Source organism: Anomaloglossus baeobatrachus, chromosome 12 (genome assembly GCF_048569485.1).
Source record: "Anomaloglossus baeobatrachus isolate aAnoBae1 chromosome 12, aAnoBae1.hap1, whole genome shotgun sequence".
NCBI lineage: Eukaryota > Metazoa > Chordata > Amphibia > Anura > Aromobatidae > Anomaloglossus > Anomaloglossus baeobatrachus.
The window spans coordinates 38300046-38323065 of record NC_134364.1 but is presented as its reverse complement, the minus strand read 5'-3'; the positions used below and the strand labels follow the sequence as shown (position 1 = coordinate 38323065).

The window sequence follows — 23020 nt, the reverse complement described above, 5'->3', positions numbered from 1 at the left end:
CCCTACCTGTCTCATCCCCAAAATCCATTAGAATTATAAGCCCACAAGGGCAGGGTCCTCTTCCCTCTGTAATAGTCTGTCTATTGTAACTTGTATATGTATTCTGTATGTAACCCCTTCTCATGTACAGCACCATGGAATCAATGGTGCTCGATAAATAAATAATAATAATAATAACATCTCAAGAATGGCTGAAAAACGTAAAAAAGCAGCGACTTTCAAAATTGTATTTATAAGCACTTTTTGACTATATTAACTCATGAAGGTTGTAATTATGTTCCTACCTTGTAACACGTGCCAATTCTCCTTTCAAGGGAATTTCTGAAAGTGCCACTGCTATGGACTAACTGACTAAACTAAGCAAGACATACTGGAGTATACTTGGCATAACTCATGGGACAGGTTTTGCACATTGCACTGTACTAATGATCGATAGAAATTGCACATTTAAAAAGAATAAAACAAACAGGCGTAGGTAAGCTGTCAATGTAAATTTAGAATAGTTTATCAAAGGCAAAGTAAAAAAACAAAAAAAAGGCACAAATGATAAATGCATGGCTGCTGATATGAGCCACTGCCAGGCTCGCCTGATAACAGGTTATTTCCCTCTCGCTGTTGCCTTGGCATGCGCATATATGGAGGGGGCAGGAGAATAGTGCTCAACAGTTATCTAAAGTATGCCACAACATTTCTCTTGTACTAGAGATAACACAAGTCCAATCCCTACGTCACCTCCAAAGATAGATAAACAGCAGAAGTGTTACATAATCTGGCATTGGTCAGATCAGAAAACCAGACCCCACGGTGCTCGGCCGCACACCGGACCCACGGTGCTCGGCCGCACACCGGACCCACGGTGCTCGGCTTTACAGAGAAACCCTCTTAATGAAGCCAGCTGGGACTACTGCAATCCTAAAAGTCAGAAACCGTATGATCTGACATAAAAATTAAAAAGGCCAGATATCAGGTATGTGTCCTGGTTCGTTCTCCAAAGCATGCACCACACGTACCAGGCATTTCAGGAGTGGGGCCCAAGCCATGAAATGTAACCAGCTCTTCCCTAATTATCAGAAAAGTTCTAGATTCAGCTACAAAAAGGTTTTATTAATGAAGAACTTGCCACCTTTATAGGATGCAGTGTACTGTGATGATGACTGCGTGATGTTGAACGTTCTGCTAACTAGAATGTGGCCGGGTCATGATGATAACTCACACATGGGATATTATTATTTAACAGCCTTCAGCTCTATCTCGAGGCTTTGTGACTTAATGGATGAACGCTCTGTAGGGAGATTCATCTTGTGTAGCCCAGATAGGTCCACCAGGGTCTTCTCCGCCATTATCTTGACAGTATCAAGCCATCGGGTTTCTGTTCTTCCTCAATGCCTTGTTCCCGCTACTCTTCCGACCATGATGTCCTGCTCCATAGGATGGTAGAGTTGGAAGGGACCTCAAGGGCCATCGGGTCCAACCCCCTGCGAGTGCAGGCTTTCCTAAATTATCCCAGTTATATGTTTATCCAGTTTCTGCTTGAAGTGTCCATTGAGGAAGGGCTCCCCACCTCCCGTGGTCGCCTGTTCCACTTTCTGATTGCCCTCCAGTGATTGCGCTCTTCGTATGTTGTGTCCAAACTAGGCAAGTTGTAGCTTGCTTCGAGTACATGTCTGGCTTGATTTGCACACATGGATATACTCTGTAAATGGCTGGACTCTCCTCTTTATTACAAAGAACCCATTTCCTTCCCCGTTTTGCATTCTTTTCCTCTCCAGACATAATTGCCATGGACCTTTCTACCTTAGTAGACACGTTTCTAATAAGTACAGATCTATCAGTGTCTAAAGTGAAGGAGGAATGAAGCCGGGGTGAGAAGGTTTTGCATGGTGCAGGAGACCATAAGCAGATTTAAAAAATATATGCGGGTTTAATGTGAAGCTGTACCCTGCTGACTTCCACCCCTTTACTTGTCTACACAGCAGTATTACAGTATCTCACATTTCCAGGTCCTTTGCAGCTCCTGGTCATCTTGGCAGTAATAATTCAGGGTACATGCATCCAGCTGGGTACCCCTAAATAAAAAAACAATAAAAAGCAGTGGTAGTGGTCAGTGCTGCAGGCCTCCTGACCCGCACAGCTCGCGGTGATGGAACAGTCATGTGATCCCAATGGCAAACGGATATCCAATTTATGATAGCTCCTTTTCTCTTTGGGAACATCTACTGAGCTTCATTTCTGCCAACTGGATGTATCGGATGACGTTAGTATCTGTGGAAAGACAAATGACAAATCAAATACACGGTCTGAGATATAAAATCTATCATCACATGGATGTAGTATTATCTTACAGCAACCAAGAGAATAGCAGTCACCGTAATCTATTGTTTGTGTGACTTAGGGTACCGTCTCACTAAACGACGTACCCGCGATTCCGACCACGATATAACCTGGTCAGGATCGCTGGTGCGTCGCTCCATGGTCGCTGGTGAGCTGTCAATCAGGCAGATCTCACCAGCCACTCTGTGTTTGGTAACCAGGGTAAATATCGGATAACTAAGGAAAGGGCTTTGCTTGGTTACCCGATATTTACCCTAGTTACGTGTGCAGGGAGCCCGCGCTAAGCGGTGTACGCTGGTAACCAGGGTAAATATCGGGTAACTAAGCAATGCGCCTTGCTTAGTAACCAGATGTGTACCCTGGTTACGTGTGCAGGGAGCCAGCGCTAAGCAGTGTACGCTGGTAACCAAGGTAAATATCGGGTAACCAAGCAAAGCGCTTTGCTTAGTTACCCGATATTTACCCTGGTTACCAGAGTAAGCTGCTTACACAGAGTCGGTGCTCGTTGGTCTCCCGCTTTGCAGCACACATCGGCGTGTTTGACGGCGGGAGACCAACGAGCAAAAAATGAACCAGAAAAGTGTGTAACAATCAGCAATTTCACAGCAGGGGCCAGGTCGCTGCTTAGTGTCACACACAGCGAGATCGCTGATGAGGTCATTGGTACGTCACAAAACCTGTGACTCAGCAGTGGTCTCGCCATCTGAGAAGTACCCTTAACCCAATGCAGGTCTGAAAAATCAATCTGTAAAACAGGATCACAAGGGTAAGTCATAACATGTCCTCTACCTGGATACTACAAATCGCTATTGATTAAGAAACCGATGTTTTTTTTTCCTCTATTATTCTGTTCGCCACATGTCACAACAACTTATAGCCTACCGTGCAATATCTCGACATGAGCTATGCTGCATATCTGCACCCATGCCGTAACATAAATGGCAATACAACCAATAAAGAACCTGCATGGTTATGATGTGTGTGGTATGGTTATAAAATGGTTTCTCAAAAGGTGGAAAATTCCAATAATCTAGTGATCGTAAAGTCCTCACGAGTCCTATATGATTGGAAGATGCAAAGCTTCCCCCATTCCACAACATCAAACTCAAAGAAAATTAATTATTAGTAGTAAATATAATCTGTCACTGTCAGCAACAAAATGTGGCTATGTTTTTTAGGCATCCAAAATAGTCACTGGGGAGCAAAACAGGCATCATGGAAATCCTGCACTAATGTTCCCCGGCTGGAATGGGCTACAAAACCATAAGTAAGACGCTGGGTGAGAAGGGGACAACTGTCGGTGCATTCGTTAGAAAATGGAAGAAATACAAAGTTAACTCCGCTTTACATGCTACGATTTATCTGACGATATGTCGTCGGGGTCACGATTTTCGTGACGCACTTCCGTCATCTTTAGCGACGTCGTTGCGTGTGACACCTACGTGCGATTCCGAACGATCGCAAATAGGATGAAAATCGTTGATCGTTGACACGTCGTTCAGTTTCAAAATATTGTTCGTCGTTTGGAACACAGCAGACATATCGGTACGTTTGACATCCTGCCAACAACAAACAACATCCACACGACCGCCTTGGTCAAACAATATATCGCTGAACAATGTAGCGTCGTTTGTGAGATGTGTACGTGTGACCGCTACAAAACGACCTATGAGCGATCTCGGCAAATCGTAACAACAATCTTAGCCTGTCACATCGCTAACGAGATCGCTAGCGATATCGTTGTCTGTAAAGCAGCCTTTAGTGTTGATTATCATCCATCTGGGGCACCATGCAAAATCTCACCTCATGGGGTATCTAGGATCATGAGGAAGGTGAGAGATCAGCCTAAAACTACACAGGGTAAACTTGTTAATGACCTCAATGCAGCTGGGACCACTGGCACTAAGAAACCATTGGTAACAAATTACGCCGTAATGGCTTAAGATCCTGCAGTGCCCGCAAAGTCCCACTGCTCGAGAAGGCATATATGAAGTTTGCCAATGAACACCTGGATGATTCTGAGAGTGATTGGGAGAAGCTGCTGTGATCATATGAGACAAAAATTGAGCTCTTTGGCCTTAACTCAACTTGCTGTGTTTGGAGGAAGAGAAATAATTCCTATTGCCCAAAGAACACCCTCCCCACTGTCAAGCATGGAGGTGGAAACATTATGTTTTGGGCGTGTTTCTCTGCTAAGGGCACATGACTACTTCACCGCATGAATGGGACAATGGATGGAGCCATGTACCATAAAATTCTGAGTGACAACCTCCTTCACTCTGCCAGGACATTAAAAATGGGTCATGGCTGAGTCTTCCAGCATGACAATGACCCAAAATATACAGCCAAGGCAACAAAGGAGTGGTTCAAAAAGAAGCACATTAAAGGTCCTGGAGTGGCCTAGCCAGTCTCCAGACCTTAATCCCATAGAAAACTTCAGGTCAAGCGACAGCCTCAAAATCTTAATGATTGAGAGATGATCTGCAAAGAGGAGTGGAGCAAAATTCCCCCTGACATGTGCGCAAACCTCATCATCAACTACAAAAAACATCTGACTGCTGGGCTGCCAACAAGGGTTTTGCCCCCAAGTATTAAGTCTTGTTTGCCAGAGGGATCAAATACTTATTTTTCTCTGCAAAATGCAAATACATTGTATACATTATATAAATGTGATTTTATGGATTTTATTTGGGATATTCTCTGTTAAAATTAACTCACCCTTAAAATTATAGACTATTCATGTCTGTCAGCGGGCAAACTTACAAAATCAGCAAGGGATCAAATTATTATTTCCTTCACGGTAACAACTGTACGGACCTGAAATATTGATGGAGAAGGGTAGTTGAGTGTTTCAATGTACATTTTAAGTGTACGCATAGAATCTTGTAGGTTTTGTGTGTTTGTTATATTATCAAAGTTTTGGTCTCGTTTCTAAATAAAGCGTTTAATAAAAAAAAAAAAAAAAAAAAAAAAAGTGGATAAAATGTTTTTTGTTTGTTTCAAGCAGATTTTGCATCCAATGCCCATATGTAACCTGCCCACAGAGATCCATTAGTCAAATGGAGGCCACAAGGGTGTGTTCTTTTGGCCTCCTCTGTCATGTCTGTATACATTACAAAAAAAAAAAAAAGCTATAGTTGGTAAGGCGTCTGGGACAGCCTTATACACAGATTATTCAGGGGCGATGATGAATAATGACACCTATATTAGTACAGCTAGTGACGGCAGTGCCGTCCTCCTCCGCAGGGTCTTTACATGCAGAGGTGATGAATTGTTACACCCCGGACATCTCCTGTAATACCAGGGAGCCCCTCTCCCAAAATACAACTGGTATTGTGCAAGATATGGAATATATATTATATATATATATGGAATGGTTTCCACGAGGATCATTATCATCCTCACTATGTATTATATTAATCAGTGGTGTGGATGGGGTTACGCAGGGCTCAGCAGTCCAAGCTCTGATATATCTGCAGCAGAGAAAACTGGGATTGTATCATAAATGCTGCCCCGGTAAAGTAAGTGATACAATGCTGGAATCAGCATTTCTGTCCTCACATCATGCTGCTGGCAGATTAAAGGGATCTGTTAGCAGGTGTTTACTATTTAAATAGCTGTTCAAAGCAAGTTCAGGCGCTCAGTGCAAAACAGGCGGGGCATTTATCCCCCCCCCCCCTTATCTGGCTCTATGGATCCACAACTGTCAATCAAAAGAGGGGAGAGAGATGGAAAACAAGCAGGAGGGAAGGTGCATTTTTGTTTTTAGCTCAGCCGTGATGCACCTGCACTTGGCTTGAATATTCATTCTGTGTTTACAAAGTCCCTTTAAAAGGGGCTGTCTGGTGAAAACAAGCTATAGGTGATCACTTGTTGATGGCTGGGTGTGTGACCACTGGGACCTGCAAGTGACTCACAGAACGGGGCACTCATCATCTCCCGCCTCGACTACTGCAACCTCCTGCTCTCTGGCCTCCTTCCAACACTATTGCACCCCTCCAATCTATCCTAAACTCTGCGGCCCGCTTAATCCACCTCTCCCCTCGCTACTCCCCAGCCTCGCCACTCTGCCAATTCCTTCACTGGCTTCTCATCACCCAACGACTCCAGTTCAAAACATTAACCATGACATACAAAGCCACCCACAACCTGTCTCCTCCCTACATCTGTGACCTAGTCTCCCGGTACCTACCTGCACGCAACCTCAGATCCTCACAAGATCTCCTTCTCTGCTCCTCTCTTATCTCCTCTTCCCACAATCGCGTACAAGATTTCTCCCGTGCCTCCCCCATATTCTGGAACGCTCTACCTCAGCACATCAGACTCTCCCTCACCGTGGAAAGCTTCAAAAGGAAAATGAAGACCCACCTCTTCCAACAAGCCTACAACCTACAATAGCCCTCAGTCCAGTAGACCACTGCGCAACCAGCTCTGTCCTCACCTATTGTACCATCACCCATTCCCTATAGACTGTGAGCCCTCGCGGGCAGGGTCCTCTCTCCTCCTATACCAGTGTGTTATGTACTGTTAATGATTGTTTTATGTATACCCTCTTTCACATGTAAAGCACCATGGAATAAATGGAAAAACAACAACCACCACCACAACCACCACAACCACCCCAACAACAACAACCCCAACAACAACTCCTCTTATCCCAGTTAGCATACCTGAGCATCGCTCCATTCATTACCTATGGGGCTGCAAAGTGCTGCACTCTGCTTTTGTGGCAGCCCCATAGGGAATGAATGGAGCTGTGGTTAGCCATCCACCGTCCTGCTCCATCTTGCAACAGGGATAAAAAAAAAAAAAAAAAGTTCCCTGATCTGCTGATCGGTGCGGGACCCGGCGGTATGACTCCCATTGATACCCATCCCATGCATCGGTGATAACTTGTCACTGGATAATCCTTTTAAATGTTATTTGGGTATTATTCAGTGAGGAGTGGAAATCTTTGGGCTATGATCCTGGATGACGCACTATCATTTACAGTAAGGCCATGCGATGATTTCATATTTTCCTATACAGTCTTATAGGATTAGATTTTCCTTTTCCACCATCTATTAAGAAGGGATCCCATAGTGACAGGACTCCGGGAGCCTAGAGATCACCTGCTGCACTGTGACCGGGCCTTGTGGGACACTGACAGCGGTGACATGGTGGAAAGATGTGGTGCTGGTGTGGGGGGGGGGGTTACAGATCCTCAGAACACCGGCTCTTACGTGTCACTCATTTTAACCACTTATTGTCTGGTTTACAAAGCCCTGAGCTACTAGGAATCTATACACCAAAAAAAAAAAAAAAATGATATCCTGAATGAACAACTCAGGATATGTGAAAGGATGCGGAAAGCGCCGACCACTCACTGCTCGACTATCCAGAGACTGGATGATTACATATAGACTGAGGGGAATGACCCCAATAATGTCCTCCAAAGTGTGAGCAGACACTAAATGGCTTGCATTGTAAAGCGCCATGGAAAAAATGGCGCTATAATAACAGTATTATAGCCAGGCGTCCATTGATGAGCTCCAGGCTGCTATAAATCATGGAGAATACTCCCCAAGTAAAGCTACAATAACTATATTAGGGAACGGCTATTTAACAATTCCAAATAAATATTCTTCAAGGTAAACACTATCAATTTGTGTGGTTTCACCAGGACAGACCTTCTCCGGTCGCCCTATTTGGGACCCCCCTACTCTTGCCTCCAAACACTGTGCAAATGAAGGCAAATGATGGTCACCAAGGATTGATCTGATTAACATTTCTACACTGATCATTCACGCTGGATTTTGTTTATTGATAATATACTATTACTACCTCTTTTTTTTGTTTTTTTGTTAAAGCAGTCTTACTTTATATATAATTGAAAAAAAATGCTGCAAAGTACTATATATGACTATAAAAGAGGGCTTTACACGCAGCGATATCGCTAGCGAGCGCACCCGCCCCCATCATTTGTGCGTCACAGGCAAATCGCTGCCTGTGGCGCACAATATCGTTAGGAGCCGAGCCGTCACACATACTTACCTGCCTAGCGACGTCGCTGTTGCCGGCGAACCGCCTCCTTTCTAAGGGGGAGGGACGTTCGGCGTCACTAAGCGGCCGCCCAATAGAAGCGGAGGGGCGGAGATGAGCGGCCGTAACATCCCGCCCACCTCCTTCCTTCCGCATTGACGGAGGACACAGGTAAGCTGTAGTTCCTCGTTCCCGAGGTGTCACACGTAGCGATGTGTGCTGCCTCGGGAATGACGAACAACCTGCGTCCTCAACGATCAACGATTTTTTGAAAATGAACGACGTGTCATCGATGGACGATTTGGTGAGTATTTTCCATCATTAACGGCCGCTCGTTGGTGTCACACGCAACAGCGTCGCTAACGATGCCGGATGTGCGTCTCGGAATCCGTGACCCCGGCGATATATCGTTAGATACGTCGTTGCGTGTAATGGGGCCTTAAGGCTCTCCTGTTCAGGTCAGGAGCGCCACGTCCGGTTTGTTCATCTCGGTCAGAACAAGACCCGCCAAACACTGGAGTGTGAAGCTGACCAAAGGGGGCCATTACGCTGCTACAGGTACCTCTGGGGTTCTGCTAATTGCCGTGCTGCGCCCCCGCTCACCATTGTTTCAGCCGTTATGTGGTGCCCCTGATCACCCCATCATGTTGTACACTGTACCCCTATGAGCTGCAGCTCCATTGTTAATCATTCAGTAGTTTTACACTAAAAAAAAAAAAAAAAAAAATTGGCTGCAGACACTGGTGGGGAGCAACAGCAGCATGAAGACAAAGGATCAAGTAAGGAAAGAAAAATATTTGTTGATCCTGAATATACCCTTTAATGTTTGATTGGTGGAGTCTAAAAGAAGCATAAAGTATATACTGTATAGTAGAGGATGCTGGAAAAACAAAAAAGGCGCAGACCATGGGTCTTGTCTTATGATGGAACCAGAGTAAAAACTCTACGAGAGTCACTCACCTGGAATACTTGTGCCTTTCACAACTACTATGAAGAGGATAGAAAACGTCCTCCGGCTGCAGAAGAGCCCGTGGATGATCAATGTATATAGCAAGAGGAGAAAGGGGTTAACGTTTGCTGCTGTGTGAAATGAAGACCATCAATTGTGATTTTATTCTACGCGTTTCGGATCGTTTCACTCCTTCAGTAAAAAAAATGTACATCAGTGTTATTTTTCTAAAGGATTGAAACGCGTAGAAAAATAAAATCACACTATGGATAGTCTGCATTTCACACGGCAGCGCGGGTTAACCCCTTCCTCTTGCTATATACTGTATAGTTCCAAAGGCAATTACCAGTCTTGCGGCGCTCCTGCTACCAATGGTGGAACATACAGTATTGGATGATTTTCGGTCATATGACTAGACCAATATACAAATAAGTAAAGAGATATTTGTACATTAAAATATGGTTATACAACGCGTTTCGGGTCGGATGTGTTATCCTTCATCCTTCTTCAGGTATAATGGAGAGAAAAATAAAATCACACTATTGATAGTCTGCATTTCACACGGCAGCGCGGGTTAACCCCTTTCTCCTCTTGCTATATACTGTACAGTAAAAGGGAAGCCGACAGAAGAGCCGGCTCACGTGTAACGCTTCGTGTGAGGAGACATAAAGGACATAAAGGACAAAGCACAACATCCATCACATACTGGTGGGGGGAAAAAAGGCAACCTCAATGACCTGGCAGAGTCAGCTGCGTGTGACTACAGCCTCACAGAAGGCTGAAAACCTCCATCATCCCAAGTAACTGTTTATAGGGAATATTGGGGTCAGAGTAAGCAAACTGTGAAGATAACTGAGAAATCTATGGGTAAAGCGTATACCCTGCAGGTGTATATACACTATGTGGTCACATTGGGGCGCTTTCCGTGCCCTCTACTTCTACCGCTCCCACAAACATATCAAGAAGGTCATGAAGTGGATGAACTAAGTAATGAATTCCAAGCTAATATGGGGGAAGGGAGAATTGTCTAAAGGGGGCTTTACACGCAACGACATCGCTAATGAGATGTCATTGGGGTCACGGAATTCGTGACGCACATCCGTTCTCGTTAGCGACGTTGTTGTGTGTGACACGTACGAGCGACTGCTAACGAGCAAAAATACTCACCTAATCGTTGCTCGTTGACACGCTGTCCAGTTCCCAAATATCGTTGCTGTTGCAGGACGCAGGTTGTTCGTCGTTCCTTCGGCAGCACACATCGCTATGTGTGACACCCCAGGAACGAGGAACCTCACCGTACCTGCGGCCGGCGGCAATGAGGAAGGAAGGAGGTGGGCGGGATGTTCGTCCCGCTCATCTCCGCCCTCTCCGCTTCTATTGTGCGACCGCTTAGTGACGTCGCTGTGACGCCGAACAAACAGCCCCCTTAGAAAGGAGGCGGATCGCCGGTCACAGCGACGTCGCTAGGCAGGTAAGTAGTGCAACGGGTCCGAGCGATGTTGTGCGCCACGGGCAGCGATTTGCCCGTGACGCACATCCGGCGGGGACGCACGCTAGTAGCGTGTAAAGCAGCCTTAAGGCTATGTGGCCATGAGAGATAAAACCTGCGGATTTATCTGCGGAACATCTACGGATTTTCTAGATAAATCCGCAGGTTTCAGCATGTACAGACACTCTCCATGTTATCCTATGGGACATGGGGAATGCTGTGTCCATGCTGTGGATATGTGCGGTTGTGGAATATGCTGCGGATGTCCCGCAGCCACACGTAATTGCATGTCAATTATTTCTGAGGAATTACCTGCGGAAATCCCAGCCCTCCACTATGGAGATAGAGGCCGAGACTTCCGCATGAATGCCCGCAGGTTTACCGCACCTATTTCGCTGGAATCCTGCAGCAATGGATCGCTGCTGATTCCGGCGAGCAGCTGCGGGAAACCTGCGGCCGTACCTGTGGATAGATCCGCAGATGTGAGCTCCCATAGGCACATAGCCTTAGGTTATCAGTATCTATTCCTCTCACTTCCAAATAAGACGGGTGTAGCAAGGTCTTTATCAGGAGCACTTCAGACCTCGGAGACGCGGCACTTCACCAGATCAACATTTCGGTTTCTGGATCCCGTAGTCATTGTACCTGTTGGCTGCCGGCTCTTGGCTTCCTTCAAGTAGAACAGTGCTTTGTCATAGTCTCCCAGGTGGTAGAAGGCGACTCCAGATCTGTACAGGGCCTTGAAGTTCTCGCCTTCTTTCTTGAGAACCTTTAGGCAGTATTCCTTGACCCGCTCATAGTTCACCAGCTCAGCTTGCAGAAGACACGCTGTGGGGAAATGACCAGTCTGTTAGTCACAGAATGTAACGAAGGCTGACATACATTTTTTTACTTTATCAAGTGATTAAATATTTAAACAGAATCTGTAGGTTTTTGCTATTTAATCTGACTGAGAGCACCATATTGTAGGGGGTACCTCATTTCACTTTATCAGCAAATGGCTGTAATTTCAATACAATCAGTGTTTTATCAGCAGGGAGATGATCACTGCAGGACTAGGTGTCCTGTGCCAAGCAGTCCAGCTAATCTATATAGCCCTACCCCCATGACTGATTGGCTGCTTCCAATTGCAAGCGGCCAATCAGAGGGTGGTTACATAGGGCGCAGCATTCTGACAACAGCTACAGTAGAGAAAACAAGGATTCTATCAAAACTGAACCAAGAAGTCCAGTAAGGGATATCACTGCAATCGGGCTCCCTATCCGTACATCATCCTGCTCTCAGATTACATAGCAAAACCCTGCTGACAGATTCCATTTATGGCATAAGAACATGTCTGAACTTCAGGGGTCTCGAACAGCAAAGCTCCAATATTAGGACAAAATTTTCAAATGCTGAAGCCGACATGGAATTTGCAAGAAATATTACGTAAGGAAGCAAAAAGAAGACGCAGTAATGCACCACAAAAGCACAAGTAGTGGATGTGATAAGGAGTCTTCACTATCTTAACAGACTGTGACAAAATAAGACCCTCTCAAGTGCACAGATCTTTGGAGGCCATTAGCAGGGCTTGAGTTACCCTGGAAGACTTAAACATGGAAAACGCAACCTCTAATACTTATATATGTAGAAAAATCGAGTCTCCATGTCCTGTGCCTGCGTCTGGGCCAATGTCTGTGCTGCATGTTCCTGTCTGGAGATCACTGGTAATAGAAATCTAACAGGCAGATGCCATCATATAACTATTACCTGGGATCGGTACATGGGGACGGACCTCGTGTTCCCAATACCGCGAGTGACAATGATGTAAAAATCAAGTCATTATTTAATAATATTGGAAATAGAGGCCAGTCAACCCTCATCACCGAGAAATAAATGTGAAAGACATGAAGGCACTCACCGGTCTTTGCTGTGCAGTGGAAAACATTTAATCACGAATGGAAGTTACATGCTGTGGCAAGCGGGGAGGGGGTAGAAGGGGACAGCACGTCAGACGACGGCCGTTTCGCACTTTCACAGTGCGAAACGGTCGTCGTCTGACGTGCTGTCCCCTTCTACCCCCTCCCCGCTTGCCACAGCCTGTAACTTCCATTCGTGATTAAATGTTTTCCACTGCACAGCAAAGACCGGTGAGTGCCTTCATGTCTTTCACATTTATTTCTCGGATTATTCTGGACTTTTGAATGAGCACCACGTAGCTGTTGCAGGGATTTTTTCTGCCATGCCTCTTTGTCTATTGCAGCAAAAAACGCTATTATAATGCTGTTTTTCAACATTGGCTTTTGCCAAAAATATTCCTCAGGCTGAGCAGTGACGTTTTTTCCTTCTTAACTTTTTAAACCCTTATCACCAACCACTACTAGGGTGGTCAGATTAAAGTGTCATTCCCATCCTCATAATAGGGCATTGTCGTATAGTGCTCGTAAATACAAGCAATTTTGCAATTTACTGCTTATGACATTTTTCAACCGCTCGAGAGATTAAAACTTATTTAAAGCTCATTGCCTTGGAGACCAACCACCACTGCTAGACAGTAGAGCATGCGCAGTGCTTACAAGATCGTATCTGCTGAGCTTGTTGTGGAGCTGGCCGGGATCTCTGGAGAAGCCATACAGTTTCAGAGATACAGGCCTTCATATTTAGTGCTAATCTTTATGGTTATAACCAACGGGGTGTGGCTCACAGGGCAATTCTTCAATGCACCCTACAGACACGCCCCTGAGGATCCTGTGAGCCACACCCCCTTGTAAAGACAAAAAAATTGCACTAAATAAAAAAGCCAATATCCCATATTCACTTTCATGAAACAATTTACTATGTCACTCATCATGTGAGCTAAATTAGCCAGCCTGGCTGCAACCAATCATACATTTCAGAAAACTGCGCCCACTATCAGTACAAGAACTCTCAGAAGGGGATATGGGTATAAACATGTGGATTTTCACCAAAATCCGCAGTGTGTGAATTCACACTTACAGTAGCAGTTGTGGGAATGAGATTTTAAGAAACATCATGCCAACACTGCAGAGAAGATAAATGGACCTGCTGCAGATATTAAATCCACTTGTCAACATACGATACTGCAGTCATAAACGCACATTATCCCAATGACATCCACAGTGGTTTTTTTCCGTTGCGGATTCAAGCAATATGATCTTACATCAATAGTTCAAGGCGTTCTTCCCAACGAAAATGTAAACATTAAGGACCCCTCAGTGTTGGCTTCTTTTGGTGCCTCCTTAATGTGACACTGCCATACAGGTGACCTTAGTAGCTCATAGCCAGGGTTGTATTATGGCATATAATTTACTGATGAGCGGGCACTACCATGCTCGGGTGCTCAGTACTTGTACCTAGTGATGAGTGGGCACTACCATGCTCAGGTGCTCTGCACTCGTAACTAGTGATGAGCGGGCACTACCATGCTCGGGTGCTCGGTACTAGTAACTAGTGATGAGCGGGCACTACCATGCTCAGGTGCTCTGTACTCGTAACTAGTGATGAGCGGGCACTACCATGCTCGGGTGCTCAGTACTGGTAACTAGTGATGAGCGGGCACTACCATGCTCAGGTGCTCAGTACTTGTACCTAGTGATGAGCGGGCACTACCATGCTCGGGTGCTCAGTACTGGTAACTAGTGATGAGCGGGCACTACCATGCTCGGGTGCTCAGTACTTGTACCTAGTAATGAGCGGGCACTACCATGCTCGGGTGCTCAGTACTTGTACCTAGTGATGAGCGGGCACTACCATGCTCGGGTGCTCTGTACTCGTAACTAGTGATGAGCGGGCACTACCATACTCAGGTGCTCTGTACTCGTAACTAGTGATGAGCGGGCACTACCATGCTCGGGTGCTCAGTACTGGTAACTAGTGATGAGCGGGCACTACCATGCTCAGTACTCGTAACTAGTGATGAGCGGGCACTACTATGCTCAGGTGCTCAGTACTCGTAACTAGTGATGAGCGGGCACTACCATGCTCGGGTGCTCAGTACTGGTAACTAGTGATGAGCGGGCACTACCATGCTCGGGTGCTCAGTACTGGTAACTAGTGATGAGCGGGCACTACCATGCTCGGGTGCTCAGTACTGGTAACTAGTGATGAGCGGGCACTACCATGCTCGGGTGCTCAGTACTGGTAACTAGTGATGAGCGGGCACTACCATGCTCGGGTGCTCAGTACTGGTAACTAGTGATGAGCGGGCACTACCATGCTCGGGTGCTCAGTACTGGTAACTAGTGATGAGCGGGCACTACCATGCTCGGGTGCTCAGTACTGGTAACTAGTGATGAGCGGGCACTACCATGCTCGGGTGCTCAGTACTGGTAACTAGTGATGACCGGGCACTACCATGCTCGGGTGCTCAGTACTCGTAACTAGTGCAGTGCACTTTGAGCTGTCCTGCTGAGGGTAGAGGAAAGTACTGTAATGCGCAGGTGGGAGGAAAGGTCACAGACCGATCGCCGTACGCCATGACCAGCCCTTTCCAACACACATGGCCTGATATGGGTCCTACACTTCTTTCACAGCCATTTTTTGTCACCCATTTCCTATGTGCACAGTATACAGACAGGCCGTGGACCTATTTTTTGTTACTCAATGGTCCGCAATAGGACACTTCTCTCCAGATACATTTGTTCCATATTTTGCGCCCCCCGCCTACTCCACTGAAAAACACACACAAAAAAAAAAAAAAAGTAAGCCTCAACAAATGTGACTCTGACCTATTTGCGTAGCCGGTCGTTTCCACCGTTGTCGGGAGGTGCAAAAGTTTTAATTTTAACTAATGTGCAATTATGTTTGTGATTATTTGGCACAAACACCGTGATAAATTCCTCCCCGGAGACATTAGAGGATTCAACACATTCACCAAACCACTCGTCATCTCACTTATTCAGGGCACGAGAGATAAATCAGGACACGTAACTTCAGGGAGAATTCCAGAGTCAGGTGCGGCTGTGATCTGCAGATGTGAGATGGGGCCGAGAACCTCATTTCATAGGTGAACCATTAATAGAGACAGATCCTGAAAACCTACATGTAAGAAACTACCGAGTAGTAAAAGCCGACTGCGACTAACCCTATAGCCACAGTCCCTCCCGGGATCAGCAATCCCGTCACAGCCCAGCATCGCTCCTGTTTGAGGTGCTCTATGGTGAAGGAGAGAGCTGGAAGATGCTGGGCTGTGATTGGCAGTAACTGCCTACAGTCAGTCACTCAGGAAGACTGGATCCCACCTCGGTAATGTCAGGTCAACTGGAAGTCGACATGACATCACCGGATCTCAGAGGTCACGAAGCCCGGGGTTCACGAGAAAGGGGTGAGTAGAACACAATAGCGCCACTATTGCCAATACAAGGTACTTGAGAGAAGAATTATATCGATGTGGTCAATAATGCTAACTAGTGAACCACCCCTGCAGTCCTTCATTGGCTACGTTTAGTCAGTCTCCTCAGTTTCGTGCAAAAAAAAAAAAAAAAAAATCCAAAGCTTCCCTGTCATCAGATCACATGAGGACAAGAAGCCATGACCTTATAGGTGACGGTGGCGCAATAGTCCCCTGTGATTTTGGTATGCCCACCAAGGATCCCTGTGGAGAATATGTCGTTCATGGTCTGCCTACCTAGACAAAAGCATTTGCAAAGACACCATTATTTTGGAGGAAATATTCTGTAATCTAACTTGGGAGTGTGAGGGTGAATTACACAGTAGGACAAGCAAGAATCAAAACCTACTATTACAGGGTGCAATGACATTTTACAAGCAACTGGTGATTTCTCCCATCATCTGGAAAGATGTTCTCCGACCACAGAAAGTAACGTCTGTTCAGCTCAACGTAATGTAAGAAAATAGCACTAACCGCTAGACAACAAAACGGTCAAGATGGCTGCGACTGCTACATCAAAAGGTAACCGATGTGGCTACAATCACCGCTCCTGCAGGGTAGTACCCATCCCTACTACAGCCCTGAATGTTCCGGTCTAGATACAATAAAAACCAAGTCTAGAATAACAACCCACTTGGCACCTGAATTGGTCAAGAACAACTCTTAAAGCCACTTCACACATAACGAGATCGCTAACGACATTGTTGCTACGTCACAGTTTCTGTGATGAAACAACGACTTCACCAGCGATCTCGTTATGTTTGACACGTATCAACGATCCGCCCCCTGCTGTGAGATCGTTGGTCGTTGCTGAATTTCCTGGGCCATTTTTGGGTCATTGGAGTCCTGCTGGGCAGGATGGATCTGTATGTTTGACACCTACCAACGATCTCGTTAACAACCTAGATGAGATCTTAAAGTGTGACACGTAGGCGTGTAGTTGCGTCACCTTTTCCGCCCCCCCCCCCCCCCTCTGCACCGTTTGGTTGGCGCTGAGAACAGTACTGCGTTCTGATTTGGTATCAAATGCTTCATGCTTTGTTCCTTTTTGAGCCTTGCTTTGAGGATAGAACCTGCGACTACACCCAGATTCATTTGTACTTTGTTCCCGATTGGGAATGAAGGAGGGATGAATCCGGGTGCAGATGCAGCTTCGATCCGAAAAGCAAGCAAGCAACCGGGAACAAAGTACAAATGAATCCGGGTGCAGTCGCAGGTTCTATCCTCAAAGCAAAGGCTCAAAAAGGGACAAAAGGATGAAGCGATACAAAGTTGCCTTCTAGCCCGCCTGCCTAATCAGAACGCAGTATTGGCCAACAATCAGAGCAGAGGGGTGTGGAAAAAGCGACGCATATGCACGCCTACGTGGCTTACAGCGTCAAACACTACGCCCCTATTCGAGGTCGGAATCGTTACATAGCTGCTGTGTGACAGGGTCCCAACGACCGAGATAATTATACAGATCGCTGCATCGTTACTAAAGTCGTTGGGAAAATGACTGACATCTCACCAACGATATAACAACGATCCGGAAACTGTGACGTAGTAACGATCTTGCATAGGTCAACGCGTTTCGGAAGACACAGTTTCCTTCCTCAGGACAGAATGGCAAAGGACAACAAATCAGAGAACGGTGTCTTTCAAAACGCGTTGACCTATGCATAATTAAAGCAACATTAATCTCCTATTTCCATGATCGGTTAGTCATTGGCGCGGCTTGGATACCCGATTCTACTACTCTCTTATCTGCCAAACCCGGGGACCGCTGCCGTGACTGTGGAGTTACATACATGCGATTATAGGCATTATGACTGTCACAACCCCTATAGGTGAATATCACCACCCCTCTTGATACCCCCCTATTCTACCGGGGTAAGACCCTATTGCGCTTCTCTTTCCACAGTTTTTTCTGTAGTAACGATCTTGTTAACGATCTCGTTATGTGTGACTGGACCTTTACCCTTCCAACAGCTTGGATGTAACTTACAGCTCATTGCTGAGATGGTGCTAAGATTTCCTGCTGGGAGAGGGGGGAGAGAGCTGCACAGTGTAGATACTGAGATCCATTCATGGCTGCCGGACAGAATCAACTTACACAATTATAAAGGCCAGAAACACCTTTCTTGAGGGCTATCCTGATAAGTGACACTTTTCTCTCATTTTTCTGCAGCTGAGGAGGGTTGGGATTGTTAATAATGCCTCATAAGGCTCTTTGTGAATCATTTTAATGTTTTAGGGAAATTATTGTAATGGAAGTCGATCAACCGCATGAATATTTTATGATGGAGAAGTGTTACATTAAAATATACATGAACGTTTTATACACACACTGATACCACTTGTCGTCACGGCCAGATTTTGTGCTGTAATTACCAAGGATACATGTAGCTGCACTTTACATGATGTACAAGTATTCCTGGGAACCTGTCAGTATGAGTACACAGGGAAAGAACAAATCTGAAAATATACTGCATTCTGGCTAGTGCTACATGAACAGTAATCCTTGCAGCTTGCGGAGAGTGCCATGATCTAGGAATCCCGCGCCATGATCTAGGAATCCCGCGGATTCACAAGTTGCTGTATATCATGACACATACACACACAGACAATTTTACCTGTGCAAGTCCACAAGTAAAATGCCAACATTTATGATGATGACCAGTGCCGACCTACCACTATCAAGCAAAATGCCTTGCTAAGTCACACAGAATAAGATCAATTATGTTATGCACAACGGTTTACTTTATATGTCTTCACACTGCTTTACTATGGCTCTGCGCAGTCTTAAAGGGGATGTGTCACCAGATCAAAACTGTCCAGTTTTTGTTCTTACTTTCTTCAGACCGCTCCACAAGTATACTTTTTTTTGTTTTTCTTGAAATCCATCATACGGTTCCTAAGATATATACTTTTTTAGTGCCTAATTTTTACTTTTTTTTTTAATAGTCTTAAAAGGATGATTCACCCATATTTTTTTTATTGTGTAGTTAGATATTATATTAAGAAACAATGTTTCTCTCAAATACCTTGTGTTGGCAATAATGCCTGGGAGAGGCGCTATTGCAGACCGCTGTTCCCAGCTCCGGTGACGTCACATCGCTGCGGCCGGCTGCAGTCTTCCTGACTCACCGAGCTGTGGGCGGTGTTTCACCGCTCGTCACAGCACGTCTCCTGCTTGCAGTGTTCTGCTGTGAGGGAGGAGGGAGCAGGAGAACACCGCTCACAGCTCAGTGAGTCAGGAAGACTGCAGCCGGCCGCACGGATGTGACGTGTGCGGCACTTGACGTGACGTCACCAGAGCGGGGAACAGCAGTCTGCAATAGCGCTTCTCACAGGCACTATTGCCAACACAAGGTATTTGAGAGAAACATTGTTTCTCAATAGAATATCGAACTAGACAATAAAAAATATGGGTGAATCACCCCTCTAACATGGGGGTGTGGCCCACAGGATACTTTGGGGGCGTGGCTTTAGGCTGCTCTCCATTATTACCCAGCGAGCAATGCTCCCTTGTTAAAAATTAGCATCAAATAAAAAGGTCCATATCTCTGGAACCGCGTGCTGTATTTTAAAAAGATAAAAACTGGAATGCTTAGGGGAGCAGCGGGAATAAAGTAAGAGCAGAAATTGGTTACTTTTGATTTAATGACAGGTCATCCTTAAAGACCTTTTTTGGGTCTTTCTGTAGTGATATTCTTCCAAAATCCAAACAGACCTATACTGAGGGTTCCCATGTGAGATTATTGATGATCCACTTAACACCAGATCTCTGAATTATTTTCACGTAAAAGCCCAGCCTTGAGAGGAGAATACCTTTGCTTCTCCGCACCATGCCATATTACAAACAGCGGGATACAGAGTGGCTCCAGCACCGCAGCTCAGATCCAGGCATTCCTCTGCTCCCTCTGTAATATGTGACAGTGAGGCCTACACATATAATATATCAACGGTAAGTGTACTATTATACAATATATAATGTAATAGTATCAATTACAGTTCGGTCATGGATAGATAGAGATTATATATATATATATATATATATATATATATATATATATATATATATATATATATATATATATATATATATATATATATATATATATATATATATATATACACATACATACATATATACAGTTAGGTCCAGAAATATTTGGACAGTGACACAAGTTTTGTTATTTTAGCTGTTTACAAAAACATGTTCAGAAATACAATTATATATATATAATATGGGCTGAAAGTGCACACTCCCAGCTGCAATATGAGAGTTTTCACATCCAAATCGGAGAAAGGGTTTAGGAATCATAGCTCTGTAATGCATAGCCTCCTCTTTTTCGAGGGACCAAAAGTAATTGGACAAGGGACTCTAAGGGCTGCAATTAACTCTGAAGGCGTCTCCCTCGTTAACCTGTAATCAATGAAGTAGTTAAAAGGTCTGGGGTTGATTACAGGTGTGTGGTTTTGCATTTGGAAGCTGTTGCTGTGACCAGACAACATGCGGTCTAAGGAACTCTCAATTGAGGTGAAGGAGAACATCCTGAGGCTGAAAAAAAAGAAAAAATCCATCAGAGAGATAGCAGACATGCTTGGAGTAGCAAAATCAACAGTCGGGTACATTCTGAGAAAAAAGGAATTGACTGGTGAGCTTGGGAACTCAAAAAGGCCTGGGCGTCCACGGATGACAACAGTGGTGGATGATCGCCGCATACTTTCTTTGGTGAAGAAGAACCCGTTCACAACATCAACTGAAGTCCAGAACACTCTCAGTGAAGTAGGTGTATCTGTCTCTATGTCAACAGTAAAGAGAAGACTCCATGAAAGTAAATACAAAGGGTTCACATCTAGATGCAAACCATTCATCAATTCCAAAAATAGACAGGCCAGAGTTACATTTGCTGAAAAACACCTCATGAAGCCGGCTCAGTTCTGGAAAAGTATTCTATGGACAGATGAGACCAAGATCAACCTGTACCAGAATGATGGGAAGAAAAAAGTTTGGAGAAGAAAGGGAACGTCACATGATCCAAGGCACACCACATCCTCAGTAAAACATGGTGGAGGCAACGTGATGGCATGGGCATGCATGGCTTTCAATGGCACTGGGTCACTTGTGTTTATTGATGACATAACAGCAGACAAGAGTAGCCGGATGAATTCTGAAGTGTACCGGGATATACTTTCAGCCCAGATTCAGCCAAATGCCGCAAAGTTGATCGGACGGCGCTTCATAGTACAGATGGACAATGACCCCAAGCATACAGCCAAAGCTACCCAGGAATTCATGAGTGCAAAAAATTGGAACATTCTGCAATGGCCAAGTCAATCACCAGATCTTAACCCAATTGAGCATGCATTTCACTTGCTCAAATCCAGACTTAAGACGGAAAGACCCACAAACAAGCAAGACCTGCAGGCTGCGGCTGTAGAGGCCTGGCAAAGCATTAAGAAGGAGGAAACCCAGCGTTTGGTGATGTCCATGGGTTCCAGACTTAAGGCAGTGATTGCCTCCAAAGGATTCACAACAAAATATTGAAAATAAAAATATTTTGTTTGGGTTTGGTTTATTTGTCCAATTACTTTTGACATCCTAAAATGTGGAGTGTTTGTAAAGAAATGTGTACAATTCCTACAATTTCTATCAGATATTTTTGTTCAAACCTTCAAATTAAACGTTACAATCTGCACTTGAATTCTGTTGTAGAGGTTTCATTTCAAATCCAATGTGGTGGCATGCAGAGCCCAACTCGCGAAAATTGTGTCACTGTCCAAATATTTCTGGACCTAACTATATATATATATATATATATATATATATATATATATATATATATATATATATATATATATATATATATATATATATATATATATATATATATATATATATATATATATATATATATATATATATATATATATATATATTATGTGAGGTAGCACGGTCGGCTGCGCAGCAGAAGACACGGGATCCAGGCATTAAGGTTCACAGCACACGGTTTTAATGTCCAAACAAAAGTCCATAACAAAATACATGTGCCTCTCCAGCAGAGGACTCAGGGAGTTGTGATCACTCCCTCACACCCGGCACACCTGCCCTTGTTCCTGATTCTATTTAACCCTTCCTTCAGCCTGTAGGGAAACAGCATTAACCCTAGAGTGGATTTACTTTCTATCATGGAGTGAGCACAATCGGGGCGAGACATACCGGCCGTCATAGATAACCCCGGTCACAGTCTCACATACCCCCCCCCTCAGTTCAAGCGTGCGGGGTTGAACTCCCGCCATCAAACACGGGCCGCGGGACAAGGCATCGGCGTTGCCCTGCAACCTACCGGCCCGGTGTTCAACCGTAAACCGGAAGTTTTGCAGAGAAAGGAACCACCGGGTAACCCGGGCATTCCGTTCCTTGGCGGACCTCATCCAGACCAGTGGAGAGTGATCCGTCACCAAGCGAAACTGCCGTCCCAGCAGGTAATAGCGTAGGGACTCCAAGGCCCACTTGATCGCCAGGCACTCCTTCTCCACTACGCTATAATTCCGCTCAGGAGGGGTGAGCTTCCTACTTAAGAAGGTGACGGGGTGTTCCTCCCCCTGAACCACCTGAAACAGCACTGCCCCCAGGCTGACCTCTGAGGCGTCAGTCTGTACTATGAACTCCTTCCGGAAATCAGGGTGTACAAGAACGGGCTGTCCGCACAGGACCTCCTTCAGGGCCCGGAAGGAGTCCTCGGCCTGCGGAGTCCAGCGCACCATGACGGACTTCTTGCTTTTGAGAAGGTCCGTCAAGGGGGCTGATAGTCCCGCAAAATCCTTTACAAACCTCCTGTAGTACCCCACG

General features: G+C 45.2%; 1 protein-coding gene across 1 annotated transcript in view; it reads right to left on the bottom strand.

Moving 5' to 3' along the window:
• Window positions 1–213: 213 nt before the first annotated feature.
• Window positions 214–23020, bottom strand: part of TTC9 (tetratricopeptide repeat domain 9) — a 43902-nt gene continuing 21095 nt past the window's right edge. The window contains exons 2-3 of the mRNA XM_075329831.1: window positions 11436–11618; window positions 214–2262 (exon numbers count right to left, since the gene is read on the bottom strand). Of these exons, the coding sequence (XP_075185946.1) occupies window positions 2183–2262; window positions 11436–11618 (263 nt within the window). The 3' untranslated portion in view covers window positions 214–2182. The remainder of the gene's footprint in view (window positions 2263–11435; window positions 11619–23020) is intronic.